The 14,211-nt window shown below is 44.2% G+C and overlaps 1 protein-coding gene across 4 annotated transcripts in view; it reads right to left on the minus strand.

Annotated features, from left to right (window-relative positions):
- The window catches only part of XRCC4 (X-ray repair cross complementing 4), a 274,028-nt gene that overhangs the window by 214,345 nt on the left and 45,472 nt on the right, over positions 1-14,211 (minus strand). For all 4 annotated transcript variants that reach the window (XM_006124336.4, XM_075932197.1, XM_075932196.1 and 1 more), the window contains one exon: positions 1,006-1,196. In XM_006124336.4, the coding sequence (XP_006124398.2) occupies positions 1,006-1,196 (191 nt within the window). The remainder of the gene's footprint in view (positions 1-1,005; positions 1,197-14,211) is intronic.

The following is a 14,211-nucleotide window of genomic DNA, read 5'->3' on the forward strand; positions in this document are numbered from 1 at the left end:
TCACCAAGGATTTCCCCGGTAGGCCAATATGGTCGCCTACCATATTTGCTTTTCTTACTGTGCATCAGGATTTTTTTTTCCTGTGCCTTTAATAGGGCTTCTTTAAAGTTCTGCCAACTCTCCTGGACTCCTTTCCCCTTCACATAAGCATCCCAGGGAATCCTGCCCATCAGTTCTCTGAGGGAGTCAAAGTCTGCTCTTCTGAAGTCCAGGGTGTGTATTTTGCTACTCTCCTTTCTTCCTTTGGTCAGGATCCTGAAATCTACCATCTCATGATCACTGCTCCCCAGGTTGTCACCCACCTCTACTTCCCCTACTAGTTCCTCCCTGTTTGTGAAAAGCAGGTCAAGCTGCGCATGGCCCCCGATCGGTTCCTTCAGCACTTGTACCAAGAAGTTATTCGCAACATTCTCCAAAAACTTCATGAATTGTCTATGTTTTCTTCTGGCCAAATTACATATCAGACATAGACCATGGGACGGGTACCATAGAAAAAGGAATGTAACTCCCAACTCTAAAGCGTGTATATTATTTTAGTACAATACCAGACTATAACACCAATTTGAACCTATCCTATCCTTATGGAAAACATAAATACTAAACTTTTTAGAAGAAGTTATTAGAGGAACACAGACAAAGGAAACAGCAATCAAATTGACAAAATAGGGCTTTGATACTACAGCTGTTGCACACTCAAAACTTAAACAGCAGCCAATGGGATGTCCAATAAAGGAGAGGCCACCACATTGGTCTCAATTATTTTTCAAAAGGAATTTTACAAGGCCCTGGAAATATTTCTTGTTTGTAGGTTTTGTAAAAGCTATTTTTTCAATGTTTTGGGCCATACTGACAATATTTATTTAATTCAAGATTTTTCTTCCAACTTATCAAAGACCATTTTTAAAGAGAATTTTATTAAATTGAGGAATGCTCTCAACAAGAGATCCCTTTTCATAAGTATTTAATTAGATACATTTTTAACCACACTTGTACAGAAATACTTACAGAAACATCTTTCAGATTCTTTTCATATGAGAAATCACAGCATTCCACATTTTCTCCATCTTTACAAACATCGAAATTGTACATGTTGGCTGGGCCAGCTCCCAAAACCAGGGCTTTCCTCAGTTCTTCAACATACTTCTCTCGTTCCATTTCCATGTCATCAGCCTCCTTAGAAATCTCAGCTTCAGACACTAGGGAGGGAGGAGGAAATTGGTGAAGTCTAAAAAATATACACTTTAAAATAGGAAACATACATTAAAGGAAGGATATTATTTTAAAAACAGTTTAAAATGTAAATCTAAATTATTTATAATTAAAACTAACATCTGTATATGTGTCTTACTACCAATTTATCCCAGCCCTTGTGCTTAGCTAGAGCAATGATAGATTAACTTTTCAACAGCAAAAGAGAGCTCTGAATAACATCAGAATCCTATACCTTACAATTTTCCTTTGGAGGAAGGTTCTTCCAGTATCTTATGAGTTAGTGGCTTATTTTTTACTTAGTTTACTACACTTATTTTTGACCCTCACATATTCCTTATCACCTTCTCCAAGTTTAAACTTTGCAGCAATCACCAATCTAATGTTTCTCAATTCAAAATAAAGGGGTCAAATCCAAAACCAGCTGCATCAAATGGCAGATTTTCCATTGACTTAAATGTGTTTTGGATCAGGCCTTTTACGAAAAATACTTTTCACTCTTTCTGAAACACTTAGGGCCGACAAAGATTCAATGAAGGAGGAATACTCCTCACAGGACCTTAGCCAGCACCACCTGTCCTGTTCAGTCTAGACATGAGTTTCCATGTAGGGATGTTAAATTTTGATTAATAACTAATTGAGTAGTCGATGGAATTTTCATTGACTAGTCAATTAGTTAATAAGAGGGAGGATGGGACTATGCTGTGCCTCTGCCTGTTAAAAGTAGTAAGAACTCACCAGGGTTCTTGTTACATTTCAAAAGTCAGAAGCACTTCAATTCCCCGCTGTGCCTGTGCCTTTGAAATGTTGCAAGAGTCCCACCGGTCCCGACATTTCAAAGGCAGAGGCACAGTGGGGAACTGCAGCACTTCCGCTTTTGAAATGTAGCAAGAGCCCCATGGGCTCCCCACTCTTCCTGGGTTCCCCACTGTGCTTCTGCCTCCCCTGCCCACAACCCCTCCCCTCCCCCCCGAGACAGTGCTGGGAGGAACCAACTTTTAAGACAGCTCCATCCAGCACCGGCTCCTGCTCTCCCACCTTGCTGCCTCTGATTCCGACGCAGCAAGGGGAGGGGGGGGAACAACTAGTGGAGTATTGACTCGACTACCCAATAAGCCTATGCAGAGAAGGAATATATGCAGATTTCTGCTCCAATTATCATGAAGTTATTAGGGATGTTCAGAAGTTTTCTTGAAACAAAAATCTATGTATGTGTCTGTTTAACAACAATATAGCTTTCCTTAAAATTATTTCTGTCATAAAATATGCATCTGTTTCTCTGAGTTTTCCATTTCTCACTTGTCAGTATCTATCTTCAGCATCATTAATAGTGGGAGTCAAGCCTCTTTGCAGCTCATATGAAAATAATTCAGATTTAATTATTCTCTTCAAAAACTGTTTTACAGACTAATTCAAATTGTAATAGTCTGATTTGAGTTCTATTAATCTAGTTTTTGTTGAAGTTCAAGATCTATAGTAGAGCAAGATTTTATTGTAGTCCATGACTACTCAACACACGGCCCATTTGCTTGCAGCCTGCGGTACGGTTTGGGCTTATGCGGTGTTCAACACACAACCCACAGGTGGGATCTTTTGAACATGGCCTCCACTGAGATTACACTGCACAATGGCGAGACGTCTCCCAGGAAGGGTTAACACTGAAGGACACAAGCAGACAGGCTGGCTGGAACAGATGGGTATAGTGTGTTGGCGTTTCTAGCCTCCAGGGAGAAGGTGCATGGAGTGCGGGGACATTGCGGGAAGTGCATTGTATTCATGCCTGTCAGTGTGAAATAAGCCATTTGCATATATATTTGCATTTATATACAACCACACTTAAGTTGCAGCCCTCGTCATGTGCTGCGAGTATCACTGTGGCCCCCAGAGCTTCCAAAGTTGAGTAGCCCTACTGTAGTCTATTGGATAAGGACCCAAACAGAAGAGAATACTTTTTTTAAAAAAAATTTCCACCTGGGTCAAATCAAGCCTTATTCTATAGTCTATCAATGTTCTAGGCTCTTTATTGGTTTCACAAATGTTTCATTTTCCAGTTATAACCAATCTTCTGGAGAACATGATAGTCATTTTTCTCCATTTAGGATTTGACATCTAATGTTTCCCTGAACGACTACCCAACATTTGAGACAGTTGGGGCAAGAGAGGGAAAGAAAAGACATTAACTTGTGTCAAACTGAAATAAGTTCTTAATACTGACGTGAACCCTCAACTGAAAAATATTTCATGTAGTACTTTAGTTAGCTATAATTCCTTCTACAAATCTCATTTTGATGACTGTTTCACATGAAAGGGATACACTTGCATACATACACTGAACATGTAGATGAAAACAGAAGAGTTTTCCAAGCGGGGAAACAATGTTTAAATTGCCTCATTCTTCTTCTATTTATATTATTGACACCAAAGGTAATCTGGTATTGCAATGGATGTGCTACTCGTCAAATAATCAGTTATCCAAATACAGGCAGTCCCCGGGTTACGTACAAGATAGGGACTGTAGGTTTGTTCTTAAGTTGAATCTGTATGTAAGTCGGAACTGGCGTCCAGATTCAGCCGCTGCTGAAACTGATCAGTTTCAACAGTGGCTGAATCTGGACGCCAGTTCTGACTTACATACAGATTCAACTTAAGAACCCCAGGCATCCCCAAGTCAGCTGCTGCTGAAACTGATCAGCGGCTGATTCCAGGAAGCCCGGGGCAGGGGCTTCCTGTAGTCAGCCACTGGTCATTTTCAGCAGCTGCTGACTAGGGGACACCTGGGGCAGAGCAGCTGGGGTGCTGCTGGGTTGGTCCAGTGGCACCCAGAGCGGCGCTACGGGACCAACCGGCAGCGCCCCAGCTGCTGTACCACAGGCGTCCGGAGCAAAGCCGCGGAGCACGGGGGCAGCGGGACAGCCCAGACGCGCCATGGCTATCCTGCTGCCCTCGGGCTCCGCGGCTTTGCTCTGCTCTGCTCCCCGTCCCCCAGGTCTGCAGACCAGGGGGAGGGGGAGCAGAGTAGAGCAGAGCGGCGGAACGCGCGGCCAGCTGACAGCCCAGAAGCGTCTGGGCTGTCAGCTGGCCGCGTGCTCCGCTCTGCTTCCCTCCCCCCCCATGGTTTGCAGACCAGGGGGAGGGGAAGCAGAGCGGAGCAGAGCAGAGCGGCAGAACGCGCGGCCAGCTGACAGCCCAGACGCATCTGGGCTGTCAGCTGGCCGCGTGCTCCGCTCTGCTCCCCCCCCCCTGCAGATCAGGGGGAGGGGGAGCAGAGCGGAGCACAGCAGAGCGGCGGAACGCGCGGCCAGCTGACAGCCCAGACGCTTCTGGGCTGTCAGCTGGCCGCGCGTTCCGCCGCCGCTTTGCTTCCTCTCCCTGGTCTGCTCGAGACCAGGGAGAGGAAGTGCCCCGTTCGTAACTGCGGATCCGACATAAGTCGGATCCGCGTAACTCGGGGACTGCCTGTATGTAATAGTGAAGTGCGTGGGCAATTGTTTGTTACACCTAGTGGCAGACTTCTCCCACAATTATTTTTAAGCAGTTCTGCATGTTTTTTAAATTAGCATTGATAAAAAACCATGAGATCACGTCCTTCACAGCTAGTTTTAGTATGATCATTTTTTTAAGTGTGCACGCGCGCACACACACACACACACACACACACACACACACACACACACACACACACGTACGTAAAGATGGTAACTATACTCATGTTTGGAAAATATGTAGATGCAACTACAAGCCTACTGGATGTGGTTCACCTAATGGCACTTAGACCACTTACAGAGAGAAACAATGAGTGTGCTCTACAGCCTTAACTGAGAGCCAGCGGACTTTTGCCTTAAGCTGTAAAGACTCATGCACTAAGCTCCAGAGGTCCCAAGTTTGGTTCTGCCTGTCAGTCTTACATAGACACAATACATTTTTTTTTAAATTGTCACACAATGGACCAGGTTTTCAAACAGAAAGACGTAATCTATTTGCATAGCTAGGCATGCACTAATTGGGGATTTGCACACAAAAAAGTTAGGCACCTTTTTGTCAGATGTGCAAATCAGTCATTTTTGCATGCATGTACATTTGTTCATAAATATTTGCATGAATAAAGAATTCCTGACTGAAAATCTGGTCCAAACTATTTGCAAATCTTCAAAGAAGTACAGGTTAAACTTCTCTATTCCAGCATCCTCGGGACCTGATCAGTGCCCATACAGAGAATTTGCCGGACCACGGGAAGTTAATATTGTTTAGGAGCATTACCAACACCTCCTCTGCTTATTGGGCTCTTAGAAGACATTTGGGGTAAATTAGAGCTAAATAATAGCACAGAACACAGAAACAGGACTGGTGGATGTAAACAAATTTTATGGAGAGTGGGAAACTTGGCCACACTCATAAGTGGACATTCAGCTAACTGAAATCATGCCCAGCTATAGATATTGCTGGACCAGAGTGCCAGATCAGAGAAATGCAACCTGCATTAGGAAAACTAAAGATGATCAATAATAATGTGTTTCTTTCTTTGGAATTGTAATAGATTAACCCTACAAAAGCCACTATTTGTTTAAATGGAGTAAAGTTGTAAATTCCACCTGGAGACTGGAAAAAGACATTAAAACAAATCAAAGTAAGTAGTTCAGAGACAGCAGAGAAAGAGGGACTGCCGAGGTTCTGCTTTGCTCAGTGTGACATGTGAACTAAACGTAACTGAGAAAAAACACGAAATTTTAAACTTTTAGCAAGGTCAAAGGATAAACAGAAGGACCTTTCACAACCAAGCATATAAAAAAGAACCTCACTGGGATGTTCATGTGGGCATGGGGAATAGTTGACCTCAAGGTAGTCTCCATAAGGTATAATATGATCACCATTTTAGAAAAGGATCTAATTTAAGTCTATCACAGTATGTTATGCTCATCAAATCTGCCATAAAAGCCAAAATTTAAGGTGTAATCTGAAGGACACAAAAAAGTAGAGAAGGGACTGGAAACCAGGACTGAGAATACATCAGTGTTAGAGCTGCATTGAGTGAGTCATATAAGTAGTGGGGAGCACATCGCCTAACTCTTTTTACCAGCTGAAGTCTCCTTCACAAGGAAAAAGCTATCAATTCTGCAGTCAGATTGACCTCACAGGTATACAGCTGCTCAAACATCACCATCAAGCTAGCCAGGCTCACATTAAATATCCTTTAGTATCAGGGGTTTTCTAAAAGATTTTAAATATGTTATGCCCCACTGCGATCTGACAGCAAGGGGCTGCAGAGACACTGGCTTCTCTTTGGTTCATAAAATAAAATAGTTGCTAAATAAACAAACAGTCTGAAGTAATACAAATAAGGTAGCCAAACAATGCTTGTGTAGGCATTGAAAGAGCTCTGTATAGGTCTTTTAGCATCATATTGCTCACTTGAGCACGAAAGCACCTCGCCCCTCTCTTATACTGGAAACAAGACTCAAAACTGAGGATCCTTAAGCGATAGAATCTAAGAATTCCATACAGAGATCCTGTACACCATGTTCACTTACAACAAAGGACAATGACACACTAGCATTTTATAAGCATTTAAGTGCTAGTGGAAACACAATCAGCTAGTACAGTGATGAGGCATATTATAGGTATGTCTATGAATAAGCAAAGCAATACTGTGAAGCATTTCTTGCAAAAGAATTGGGAGTAAAATAAAATAAAAGTTCAACATTTTAATTCTGCTTTGGTGAATTGGAAAAGAAAGACAAGCTCAGATTTTCTAGATATGAAGGAAAGCAAAGAGGAAGGAAAACAGAATGAAACAGGATAGAACTCAATATCCCTGTGGATTTTAACTCACAGTAAAAGAAATTTGATTAAATCAGTAATTGCTGTGATGGATATTGTGTTCTGTTGACTATTGAAGCACAATTAATAACCAATAAGACACAATAAAGCTGGAAATGTTTTTCATTTAACCTCTTAGCCGAGCTAAATTAAAATAAAATGTTCTGCTATAAAAAAAAGTGACAAGACCTGTATATGTAGCTCAGCATACAAGATCTTATAGGAACAAATTTTTTATTTGTTTTACTTGATCTATTTTTTTACAGCAACAACAAAACTAATCTTTTTTGTTTGTTTACAACCTATTGATAGAGACCTTAATGTACAGAAAAATCCAAATCAGGGAGCCATGTAATAAATTTAAAAAAAGAGAGAGAGAGAGAGAGAGAGAGACACACACCTTTGTGTGCCAGGGTATATTTTAGAAAGAGAAAGAGAAAGAGAAGAGAGGCTTTCAAAAAGAAGGGGGACAAAATCCTTCTCCCAATTCAGGGTCAGGTAGCAGTCACAATATGATAGGCACCATACAAAGTACATTATGGTACTAAATTGTGTCAAGGAAACTAATGAGGACACAGAGAAGTCACCAAAAAAACAGCCAAAGCATGTTTACACTTGAAGCTCCCTCTCTTGACTGATTGTGTCCACATCTTTAGCTCCTCATTGACAATGGAAGCAATGCATTGTGGGTATATAGCTCAGTGCCTAGTGACACCACCTGTGGCTAGGGGTTGTGGAACCTGGGAACAGAGCATGGGACTTCTTGGGACTATGCAAAATATCTCAGCAGGCTTTGTTCAGGGTCTTCTGGAGTCCTTTCACATCTTCCCGCCTCCCCCCCTCCCCCCCATCTGCCTTTCTCTGCTGTGTACTCTGGAATCTTCAGCAAGAAAGAATGGATCCCATGCTCCTTTTGCATGCTCTGTTAACTGTCATTAGGATCTCATGAATGGCTGCGAAGATCATCTTGAAGTTACTGACAGATGACAAAGACTCAGAGGAGCTTGACATTGTGCATGATATGGAGAGCACAACCTGTGACTGCATTTGGCACTCAGAGCAGCTGTACATGTAGACCATCACTTTGGGGCTAAGGAAACCAGCACTGAGTGGTGGGATACATTGTCATGCAGGTTTGGGATGAAGACCAGTGGCTATAGAATTGTAGGATGTATAAAGCCACCTTCTTAGAGCTGTTTTATTGAGCTGGCCCTCGAACTGTGGCACAAGGACACTAGAATGCGAGTTGCCCTTTGGTAGAGAAGTGCATGGCAACTGATGCATGGAAACTGGTGACTCCCGATTGCTACTGGTCAGTTGCAAATCAGTTTGGAGTGTGTAAGTGTGCAGGGCAATACATTGTATTCTGTTATGGAGGGCTGTGGCAACTCTGGGAAATGTGCATTACATAGTGGCTGGCTTTATGGACATGGGATTTCCTAACTCTGAGTGGGAGGGGCAATAAATGGTATAAATATTCTGATTTTAGCGCCAGCCCACCTTGCCACTGAGTACATCAATAGGAAGGCATATTTCTTGATGATCTGCAGGTGCTTGTGGATCACCATTGACATTTCACAGCTATAAACGTGGGGTGGTCTGGAAAGGTGCACGATGCACCCATCTTCAGCAACAATGGCCTGTACAGAAAGCTGCAGAGACTTTATTTCCAGACCACAAGATTACAAGTGGGGATGTGAAAATGCCCCTTGTGATTCCTGAGGACTCAGCTTATCCTTTACAGCCCTGGCTCATGAAACAGTACACGGGGCACTTGGACAGCAATAAGGAGCATTTTAACAAGCTGAGCAGGTGCCACACAGTGGTCAAATGTGCTTTTGGAAAAACTGAAGGTGAGATGGAGGTGTCTCTAACAGGCTAGACCTCACTGAGGACAATATTACCATAGTTATAGCAGTTTGCTGTACTTTACATAATTTCTGTGAAAGTAAGGGGGAATTGGTTGCTCAGGGATAGAGCGCTGAGGCACAGTGCTTGGATACAGAGTTTGAGCAGCCAGACACTACAGCAGGGATGGGGAATCTTTTTGGGGTTGAGGGCCACTGAACCAAACAAAAGTCAGTTAGGGGCCGCACAAGTGAAAAGTGATAAATAAAGAAATAAAACCCTCACTGGGGTGACCCCCAACTGAGAAGAAGAAAGACACTCCTCACATTCACCTCGCACACCAGAGCCTGGGGAGGTGGGGGAAGTCTAATAGATTGTGTGCTCCAGTCCCATGGTTGAGCAGTGGGGGGACTGGCATGCCAGGGAAGGCTCCCCAATGCTGGGGAATGGGGCTGAGCCTTGGGGGCCGGATCCAAGCAAGCTGGAGGCTGAGGTTCCCCATACCTGCACTAGAGCTTTCAGAGAAACTCGGAAGGCTACTGCCAACAGAGAGGCTTTGAAAATGAGGGGCATTAAAATAAACTTCTTTTACGGTTGCTTCCATGTGCTCCCACCCGCAACCATCCAAGGCAACACATACTTGGCAACATGTCTTTAATTTCTGCAGCTGGGATCACAGTGACTGTTCTGTAACATTGTAAAACAGTAAACAGAAGTGCAGAATCATTCTGAAAGGTCCCTTTATTAATCAGTAAGCACTGAACTGAAATATAATAAAGCACCCCGCAAGCTGGTAAGGGAGGTACTGGGAAAGGGTTCCAACTCACTGATACGTGTAGACCTAGGCATCATAATCACATTTGGGAGAGAGGGTGGAGTGCATGGGAAAATTTGGACTCTGAGGAAAGAAAAAGAAAGCAAAGGCACAGAGAAAGCATTGCTGGATACAGAATTCTGAACCTGCTGCACGGGAGGCCAACCCACGTTGACTCATTGTGCTGCTTTACCAAGCAATTTAGGATCTCGGTGTGTTCCTCCATGACCAGGATCATGCATTCTGTGGCCTGTCTGGCAAAGGCCTGGTTGTCCTTGAGGTTCCTCAGCTCCTTTTCCTGTGCTGTTCCTGACATCTCCACTCACTCAATGACTTATTTAGCACTCTGTGAACCAAATCTTCCCTATTTTTCTGAGCTGCCTGCCCCCACCCCGCACTGCTGCCTCCGATAAAGAGGAAGCAGGAGGGGAAAGCAGGTCAGGCAGGAACCCCACTTTTAAGCCAGCTCCCTGTGAATACCAGTTCCCATGGAGCTGCCTGACTCTTCCCCCCACGCAGCTGCCTCTGACACACCTGTGTGTGTAAACGTGTGACTCCCTACACATAAATGTGTAACTACTGAAAATCCTTGATACATCCCTCATGTGTAAACATGTAACCGCCAACGTTTTCAGCAGTTACACATTTACAAAAAGCATTTTAACATCCCTAGTTGCATTGTGCGACTGACCAAACACACTTTTCCTCTACAAAACTAGACAAGACCAAAGGCAAAAGCCTACAGTGACTAACTTTGCACATGGGGGAAGTGAATGGATCTACTCATACATTACATTAAGCACAGGTGTAAGTTTCTGTAGGATCAGGGATATGCAGCAAGACAGACTCAAACCCCATAAAGCTTATAATCAAATAAAAATGACAAACAAAGGATGGGGACGGTAGAGGAAAGGGATAACTTACAATCCAAAAAATGTTTTTGTTTAGTTTTAGATTGTACCAAACAGCTCCCAGCTTAGCCAGTATTAGCTGGCTGCTTGGAACTGGGTTTTGATGAGGAATTTAAAAGAGGAGACTGTAGCAACCTCACGTCTGCTCAAGATAGACAAGGGACCATATGGAAGGTCTGGAAATGTTTGTGGGTAAAGAGAAACAGAGGCCAATTGCCTGTCATCATTGGCAGAGTATGCAGGGATAGTTATGCCACAAGAGACAAGTGGGATAAACAGAGAGGAACAAAAAAACAAAACCAAAAAAAAGCAGGTAAAGAAATGTTAATATTCACCTTCAAAGTGGTTATTTAAAATAGGATTTGAAGACTGAGGAAACATGTTATCACCAAGCAGAGCAGTCATCACCAAGATCATAAAATCATTATTTGTGGACTATAATAGAGGGATCAAGGTGATACTCTTTTGTAAATGGTCATGTATGTTAAACACGCTAGGTCTGCATACCAGAGATGTAAAAGCAATAGGAAATCTTGGGTTTCTTTCAGAGAAATGTAAGTTATACATGGAAAGCCTCAATAGATCAGTGGTACTTGACTGTTTGCACCCCCCTCCACTCCCCACCTTTCCCCACCCTTTTGTGTCTGTAATCACTTATCCCCAGCCCCCACCCCCTCACCTAAATACATATACCACTGTTCAGCTTTGCAGGCAGAGAATAGAGCAGCAGCTGCTAGCAGACATCCATTTCTGAAGCTGCACCATGCCAGGCATCAGCTCAGAAGTAAGGATGGCAATGTGAAATATTTATCAGTATCACTTTTCACAGCAAATTTAATGCCCCATTGCCACTCTTACTTCTGTGCTCCTGCTGCCAACCTAGCACTAGCAGCTGAAGACTCTCAACTGCCTCCCAGTAAGAGACTGGCTTGCCAACCCTCCTATTTTTTTTATGAGTCTCCCAGAATCAGGCTTACTCTCCTGGAGGCTACTGCAGCCCATCTGGGAGATTTTAAAATGCTATGTCTGATGGCACAGCAGGGCTATGGCAGGGTCGCTCCCTGCCTACTTTGGCTCCGTGACACTCCCAGAAGCAACCTGCACATCCAGCAAACCTCACCCTGGGGGTCAGTGGAGGTCACCACATACTGTCCCTCCTCCAGCCCTGATGCTGCAGTTACCATTGGCTAGGAGCTGCAGCCAATAAGAGCTGCAGGGGCAGTGCCTGCCAGCAGAGGCACACATGGAGCTTGCCTGCCCCCTCCCCCCTTCTGTCCCCACAGGAGCCACATGATGTCCTGGCTTCTTCCAGGGGTGGCCTGGATCCAGGGCAGGCAGGGACCCTGCATTATTCCATCTGCACGGCTGACCAGGAGCCACCGGAGGCAAGTGCTGCTCAGACGGACCCTGCATCCCTCACCTCCTCCTGCAGCCAAATACCTTGCCCCAAACCTCAGCCCCCGTCCATAGCCCATACCCTGCACCAAACTCCCTCGTAGCGCCTGCATGGCCCTCCTGCACCAGGCTCAACCCAGAGCCCTTTCCCACACACCAAACCCCTCAGCCCTAGCTCAGAGCCTACATCTCAGCCCCCTACTCCATCCTAGCGAAAGCGAGTGAGGGTGAGGGAAAGCAAATGAAGGAATGGGGGGGGGGGGGGAAGACAGCAAGCAGGGTTGGGACCTGGGAGAAGATGCAGGAAAGGGACACATCCTTGTAGCAGAGGAATGGCAAGGATAAGAGAGTCGGCAATCCTAGTGAGGGATTGTGGGGGTGAGGGATGTAAAGTCTGGGCAACAGGGCTCCAGCTGTCAGCCCCAGGGGTGTGTGGCTCTGGCTCTCCCTTCTATCCCATCACCACCCCTCCTGGGCTTGCTAGCTTTTATGTATGAGCCCCAGCAACCCAATGCTGACAACCAGAACTCTTGGGTGTTAAAGCACAGTTTGTGGCTTCCTTGGGAGGCCCATCCTATAGTTTGAGAACCACTGCTACAGATCATTTAGCCCACCCTCATCCATATTGGGCTACATAGTACACTTTGTAGGGCTTTTGTCAAGATTTTCTATGGTTTTACATTTCTTAAACAGTGAGGCTTCCACCACTTTTCATCATCACACTAGATTCATAAGAACTATAAAAGACCAATCCTTCAGCAACTCTTACTTGTTTCCTGACATGGCTTGCCAAGCATAATATCCCACAACATAAGAAACTGAAGGGATATCCCACTGTTTTTTTTTAAATTCTCACCACTGCTTTTTCCCTTCAAGCAAATAGCTCCAAAAAAGCTGAAATTTGAAACTTCAAAGTTGAGATGTGGAGAGTATTTAATGTGCTTCATTCAGTTTGAAAAATGGTCTTAAAACAGTTATGAATTTGTGGAAATGCTGGACTAAGCACATACAGTAGAAAAATCTAATTATGCTATTAGCTGTGCACTTAAAGCAAGATGTAGTCCACATGCAGTTAATTTGTGCTGCTATTAAGGGAATTTTCAAGCTCAGCTGCTGAAGCAGAAGAACACTCATCTTGAGATTTTTAACAATCTGGAAAAGAAAGAAAGAATGCTGATGCTTGTTTCTGCTGCCAACAGCTTATGTCTGGAATAAGGATAATATAGCCACATTCATAGCTACACAAGTCAACTCATTCTAGAGCGAAGGGATGATAAGCATAACTAGTATAAGCAAAGGATGAACAAATTTCTCTTACTGTCCACTTGTTTTCTTAAAACTAATTGCAAAAAGCTAGTATCAGTGCAAACAGGTTGTAGAACTAGGTTGCTGCTGGCACAAAAGTAGTTTCCACCTAGTCCCACCCAATTGACAAAACAGCAGAAGGAGCTCAATCCAGCTCCCTTGACTCAGTGGAAACACTAAAAGGGTATGGCTACACTGGGGAGAAGGCAAGTATCAACACTACCAAGCCTATTATTTTGAAATAATGGACTTCTTATTTCAAAATAACTCTTGCTTATGAAGATGAATAAGCTTATTTTGAAGTAGTCATCTCGAGAGTTATTATTTTGAAATAACATATTTTCAAATAACCTGGTAGTGTAGACATAGCCAAAAAAGATTAAATCAGCCGTAGGAGAGGAGATCAAAGCCCACTCTCCTTGAGGGGTTTTTTTGGTTCTGGATCTACCCCATCCCTTCCCCAAAACCCCACCCCTTCCTTGAGGCCCCGTCCTCTCTGTTCTCCTTCTCTCCATCACTCCCTTATACACTCTCAGGATATGGCTAAACTGCTGCTTTTTTTTTTAATCCTTCTGTTGGAAGAAATTTTTCCGACATTTAGCCCAGCTAGACTGGGCCAAATGTCAGAAAACCCCCTTCTTTTGAAAGTGCCCTCATTCCTTGTGGAACGAGGAATACAGGGGCTGCCAAAAGAGCATGTTTGCCAGAAAAACTCCTGCAGTCTAGCCATACCCTCACTGGGTTGAGACAGGAGGTGCGGGCTCTGGGGTGTGAATGAGGGATTCAGGTGTGGGAAAGGGGAGAGGTGCAAGCTCTGGCAGGGAATTTGGTTGCAGGAGAATGTGGAGAAGGGGATGCTGGCTCAGGGAGGGGGCTCCAGGCTGGGGACTGTTGGGCTCAGGTGGAGAGTTGGGG

Source organism: Pelodiscus sinensis, chromosome 6 (genome assembly GCF_049634645.1).
Source record: "Pelodiscus sinensis isolate JC-2024 chromosome 6, ASM4963464v1, whole genome shotgun sequence".
In the NCBI taxonomy this organism is placed as follows: domain Eukaryota; kingdom Metazoa; phylum Chordata; order Testudines; family Trionychidae; genus Pelodiscus; species Pelodiscus sinensis.